The 6,205-nt window shown below is 36.7% G+C and overlaps 1 protein-coding gene across 1 annotated transcript; it reads left to right on the forward strand.

Moving 5' to 3' along the window:
* Positions 1 to 588: 588 nt before the first annotated feature.
* On the forward strand, positions 589 to 5,307 carry LOC126625084 (uncharacterized). The gene is made up of 8 exons (XM_050294151.1): positions 589 to 829; positions 1,252 to 1,377; positions 1,921 to 2,019; positions 2,966 to 3,108; positions 3,883 to 3,991; positions 4,107 to 4,214; positions 4,568 to 4,708; positions 4,785 to 5,307. The coding sequence occupies exons 1-8, from the start codon at positions 710 to 712 to the stop codon at positions 5,184 to 5,186; spliced, it is 1,248 nt and encodes a 415-aa protein (XP_050150108.1). The 5' UTR covers positions 589 to 709; the 3' UTR covers positions 5,187 to 5,307.
* The last annotated feature ends 898 nt before the right edge of the window (positions 5,308 to 6,205 follow it).

Below are 6,205 nucleotides of genomic sequence, written 5' to 3' on the forward strand. Positions count from 1 at the left end.
GGTTTTTCTATGTTTCTGAAAAATTGCATATAATCTCATATGGGTGTTGTTCAAACTGATAAAAAAAAAACTCAAGTTTGGTGAAAATTTTGGTGTTTGAATTTCTGGGTTTCTCTATAAAATGGTGACTGTGAATTTGGGAATGCTCCATTATGTTTTGGACCATGTACGGTGCATTCATGCACAGTACAAAGAATCCCTCCAAATTTTTTTCAAAGAGGGTGGGCAGGGAAGAGGAAAGGGATGAAGGTGTGCTATGGTGGGAGGAAAGGGATGAAGGTGTGCTATGGTGGGAGGGTTCTGTAAAAGCGAATTGAAATTTAAGGGATGTTAGTGTAATGTCTCAAAAGTGATGAGGTTTTATTAAAAACTCAATAAATCTCAGATATTGATAATGCAATTAACCCATGCATTTATAAAACAAAAAAATCCAAAAATCAAATAAACAAAAGAAGAAAAAATTCAACTACAACCACAAGCTGTTGACGAACCGTTGAGTCATGGACTATCATAGTGGGGGCCCAGCCACGTGGCGTCCCTTTCACCCCCAACTGGTCAATCCCCAAAATTAAAATTTCAAAGAAAATCCGAAACAACGAGGACGAACAACCAAACCCCAACCCAGCAAATATATAGAAAAATAATAGAAAAATCGAGAGAGAAAGAGAAAGAGAAAGAGAGTGATCGATCAGTAAGATCAAATCGAATTATGGGTATGTATGACAAGGAGAGGTTTTGGGGGCGTAGAAAACCAGCAATGAATGGCGTCTACTCGCCGCCCGGAGATTACATCTACTTCAAGTCCCAGGTCCCTCTTCACAAGATCCCAGTACGTTTCTTTTCACCTCCACTTCTCCATTACCCTTTCGAATTTCTCCATTTTTTTGTGATTTTGTTCTGGGTTTGATTCTTTAGTTTGATTTTACTGCTGCATTTTTTGTTCTTTTGGGTTTAGTCTTACCTTTTTAGAAAACCCAATTGTAAGATAGTTCCTATGTTTGTGCATAGTTTTGTATTTTCAACTGTATTATGACATGGGTTTGTATCAAGTTTGTGAATTTTGATGTGGGGTTTTTTCTAATTTGCTCAATTGTGAGTTGAGGTTCTGCGTGTGGAGCTTCTATGTATGTAACCTTTTTCAGCTGTAAAGCTACATGATTAGTCAATTTTAGGTGTGTTGATAAGTAGGTTTCTTCTTATTTCTGATTTCTTATTGATAATTGGGTTTACTTTGAAATACTGTGTATGCAGATTGGCACGAAGCAGTGGCGATACTATGATTTTGGCCCGAAAGCAGTACCTCCTCTTATTTGTCTTCCTGGAACAGAAGGGATAGCTGATGTCTGCTACAAGCAGATCATGTCATTGTCCATGAAGGTAGTTGGCTGGCCTTCATGTAATCTTCATTGTATGTATCACATAAGTCTTTCCAAAGCATATTAGTATTTGATTTTCGTTTTCTTTTGCGTCATAGGCACTTTGACTATACTTTCCGGTTTTGATGGTCCACTGAGCTTTATTTTTTTCTGTTTAGTTGTTTTGTTGCAAACAATCAGCAACTTGCATTTAGAGTCAAAGATTTTGGCTGAAAAATTTATTCCATGCATATTTTCTTTACTTTTTGGTGTCTCTTGTATATGTTCGATCTCCGTATATTTGGATTTTATCTAGAAAGATAATGATTTCCTTTTATTATCTTTAAATGGATAATTCAGTTGTTTAACTAGACCTTTAAGCCCTGATTTTTGGTCTCTGTGCTTCCGGTGCACTCAGGTTTCACTTTTCAGTAACATTTATATTTACCAATCCCGACCCCTCTCTGTCCAACACCTCTCTATTTGAATGGTTGTATCTGGTTAATCTTCTCAAGTTCTACTTAATAGATTAAACGTTAATACCAGTAAATTATAATATATGCAGGGTTATCGGGTGATTTCTGTTGATATTCCACATGTATGGAATCGTCACGAGTGGATTCTAGCATTTGAGAAATTCTTGGATGCTATTGATGTCCATCACGTAAGAACTCCACTTACTTACAGTTTACTCCTGCCATTATCAATCTAATTTTGTTTAGTATTTCTATTGCTTGCACTGAAGGAATTTCTCATTTTCACAATGCACAAGTAGCTTTTCGGTTCTAAATTGTTAATTTCTTTAAGAAGCTCCCAACTGCTGCATACAGCTTTCAGTGATTAATGACCTTTTATCCCTACTTAATTATACGTATGATATTTAGGTGCATCTTCATGTTATACTGTTAGCAAGATGCTTCACGAATCAGCACTTTTCTAGTGATTGTGCAAGATGGAAATATTACATTTCTGATTGCCTTTCTGCCACGCCCTGCTTCACAGATACACGTGTAGAACTCTTGGTACTTTGAAATTAAAGAAAGATCCTAAATTCTCTGATTTCTAGCGTGTGGGTAGTTGAGTAGTGATTTCAGTTATACTGACAGATTTGAACTTGGTATCTAGGTCATATGATAGTCAGATAGTAAATTCACTGCAATAATTTGCTCCAATTCTGCATCTAGAAAATTGCTTTTAATTGGATCAGATTGGAAGGATTTCAGACATATTACATGGAATACAGTTAAACTATCCCTATGTCTAAAAACAAAGAGTTAACTATCCCTTAAATAAAATCATTCTTAGCACCATGATATTCTGTTTTTGGTTTTAGATTAGATAATTAAACAGTTGCTGATTTTCTTGATATGAAATGCCTATCCAAATGGTGAAAGTGATCGGAGCAGAGAAAGAGGAAACCCACTGTCCATGAAATATTACATCATGTACTTGAGAAATGTGCTTTATAACAGTGCATATCTTGATATATAACTTAAACGAATTGTGAAATTTTCTATTTGATGTCAAAACATCTTCTCATACTTGTGGGGGCTCTAGTTAAAAAAAAAAAAATGTTTTTTTAGGTAATCTGATCAATTTCTTTCTAACAGATACATATCTATGGTACAGCCCTTGGGGGCTTCTTGGCTCAACTTTTTGCTCAGCATCGTCCAACAAGAGTTCGGTCATTGATACTATCAAACACATTTTTAGACACGCGTAACTTCTCTGCAGCAATGCCATGGGCTCCCGTGTATGTTTGTCATATTTGTACTTTACACATTGATAAAGCTACAGGCATGCTGTTAAGTTGTGCCAAATCAAAAATTAGGTATTAGATGGCAAATATTTAATGAGTGGTTTTGATAGAGGTTGATAGTTAAGCTATTTATTTCAACATCTGTGTTCCGGTGTTTTATAAATGTTCAGACGTTGCATTGACCTAGCAAAGGGTTGTAACGGTCTTTGGTACTGCTTGATGTTTCTTGGTTTTTTAAGTTCTGTTCTTCCTTTCAAATAACCTAAATTATGTATTACCAGGATAAGTATCTAACCTTTTAACTTCTCCCTGCTTCCATGGAATATTGAGCATTTGACCTAACTCTGATTGAAGGGATCAAGTTGATTTAAATTATCTACTTACCCTCTCAAGTGGCTAATCTCATCTCGGTTCTAAAGTGACATCATTATTAATGAAATGTCACTTGTGAAGAAAACACTTCATACGATCCTTATAAGGGATTACGTTCTTTGGAACTATTTATCCACCCTTCCTCATGGTTATTTTTGTTTGATTTTTAAATAAAACAAGAAACGAAAGGTTCTACCGTACATCAATTTTTAATCAAAATGTTTTAAATTATTGATTGGATATGATATACTGTTCCTTGGGAATTTAAATTCTCTTTATATTGTTACAAGGTGCATGCGGCATTTGTATAGTTTTTTGGTTCATAGAGTAATTTGCTTCCAATTTTGTTTTCTTTTGACAGATTGAGTCACCTGATTATGCTATTGTCTTATGCAGCATTAGTTGGACCCCTTCTTTTTTGTTGAAAAGATATGTCTTGACCGGAATACTCGATGGCCCCCATGAGCCATTTATTGCAGATTCAGTCGACTTTGTTGTTTCTCAGGTAGAGTCTGTGAACGCCTTTACAATCTACCCGTTATGGCTGTCCTTGTTACTTGTACAAGTTGAATGGTTGTGCAAGCTGTTGTAGTTTCTGACTTGGAACTGTGATAAATCAGGTTGAGATGCTCTCAAGAGAGGACCTTGCCCCCAGGTTAACTTTAACAGCTGATGCTGCTTTAGTTGGACTGCTGTTGCTTACAGATTCATTCATTACTATAATGGATGTATGTATTCCGGATCTGGTTTGGTTGGTGTTGGTGCATACAAATACATTTTCAAATAATCCCTCTAGAAACAAGTGTTTGGTTACATAATAAATTTGTCACACTGCATTCATTGCGATAAATGTCTTTCTAGATTCGGAGTTACTTCACTTCTTCATCCTAAATTGTTTTGAAGAGACCAGCTGTGGTGTGGATATGATTCTTTCAACCACTGTTTAAATGTGAATGTCTACAGCTTTATGCTTTAGCATGTTTGTTCATACATCTGAACCTTCTTGCAATACCATAGATAGGGATGTTTAAACATTTAAGCTGACCAGTCAAAAATTTCTTCCTGAAACATTTACATGAAGACAAATGACTACAGCGAGATTCCTCAACAACTCAAAGATGAAGTTAGCGAAAGGTATCTTAACGCAAGGCGAGCACAGTTGAAGACTGGGGGAGATTTTCCATTCCTGTCACGACCAGATGAAGTTAACTTACATCTTCAGGTAAATGGTCCTCTCTAATTTGCTTCTACAAGTCTTTATGACCTTATAATCCAAATGGTGTTTGCAATGTGGTCAGCTTCATCTAAGACGGGTTGGTGTGGAACCTCGACCTGACTTAGTTCCAGGTATTTCAATGGGAGGTGGTGGTGGTAGTTCTAGCGAAGAGACTGAGAAAAAAGACCCAGAAGATCCACCCGATGATGATAAGGGAAGCCTGGATAATCCATTTGCAGAAACTCAGCTACCACCTGCTCCAGAGAGTTCAGAATCTCATAGCTCAGAAGACCAGCTCATCAGCAATGCAAAATTCTGCCACTTCGGTAATGGAGACACGACCTTGAAGAATCAACACACTATAACCACTGAATTTCTTATCCGACTTGGTCATGAGATGTTTTCTGTTCATTTGCTTTCATTTTATATGGCATCGTTGTACATTAGTTTGAACTGTAATCTGAAGCTCAGACCTGTTGTGTAAAGTGGAACATCTTGACATTGTTGTTGTTTGCTTGGATTCTGATTCTGAGTTCACATGTGCTTATCTCCAAGCCCTTTGATAGGAGCATATTTATGCGACTTAGTTAACTTGTTTTCTTGCATTTTCAAAGTTTGTTTGTGTTTCTAGAAGGCCTTATCTGTTCCTACATTGGTGTTGCATGTTTTTAGGCCTTGTTCCTATAGAAATCAGCCACATAACATTGTTTCTAGAATTCCCTACAAAAGTGGCGCCCCAAACCCTTCTAGAAACCCTAAAATCTGCACAAATCCTAGTTCTTTTCCCCTTTGGATTGAGGCCCAAACCTTTGCCGAAAATCCTAAGCCTTTTCCCATCAGAATTTGTCAAAACCCTAGGCTATAAATATGTGTTTTCAGCCACAATTTCGTGCACCACCCCCCTACCATTCAAAAACACAACCTGCCGCACCATATTCACCATTCTACAACTCTTTGCTGCACTTTTGGAGAAGAAGGACCCTTGCCGTGCATTCCATTGATGAACGAGGACCTTATGCACAAGCTACCTGCATCCTTGGGAGTTCTAAGACATGAATGTGATTTACTTATCTATTTGATTGATAACTTATTCTTGTGTGTTGATTAAGGATACATACTTAGTTTGCATACATGAATCTGATGCTAAATTATAAGGGACTTTCACCTAATCGTTAAGAACTTATAATTACAAGTAGTGGAGATCGTTAGTTACAATCGTGTTAAGGAGATTCTTGGCAAGAGTATCATGCAGTTCATAGTTATAATTGTCTTGTCAATGCTTATGATTTCCATGGAACATAATGATCTTTGAATATATCTCTATCATGCTGTTCATATAGGGAACTTGAGAAAAATAATTTGGTTGCGATGCGTTGTCCATTCAATTCAACGAGTTTAGGGAAATCTAAGAGTTAATTTGTGCATTCACGATTAATTTGGGGCATTGTCGTTCATGGTTTAAAGAAACAATACTGGAAATCGATTTATGTTGCATATGTTTAT

This window comes from Malus sylvestris, chromosome 6, assembly GCF_916048215.2.
Source record: "Malus sylvestris chromosome 6, drMalSylv7.2, whole genome shotgun sequence".
Taxonomy (NCBI): domain Eukaryota; kingdom Viridiplantae; phylum Streptophyta; class Magnoliopsida; order Rosales; family Rosaceae; genus Malus; species Malus sylvestris.

What these genes read in the sequence shown, in the direction of transcription:
- LOC126625084 (XM_050294151.1), top strand. Translation starts at nt 710, where the DNA reads ATGGGTATGTATGACAAGGAGAGGTTTTGGGGGCGTAGAAAACCAGCA. An exon ending in TCATGTCATTGTCCATGAAG is followed by an intron (nt 1,378 to 1,920) that starts GTAGTTGGCTGG and finishes TAATATATGCAG; the next exon opens with GGTTATCGGGTGATTTCTGT. An exon ending in CATTCATTACTATAATGGAT is followed by an intron (nt 4,215 to 4,567) that starts GTATGTATTCCG and finishes ATTTACATGAAG; the next exon opens with ACAAATGACTACAGCGAGAT.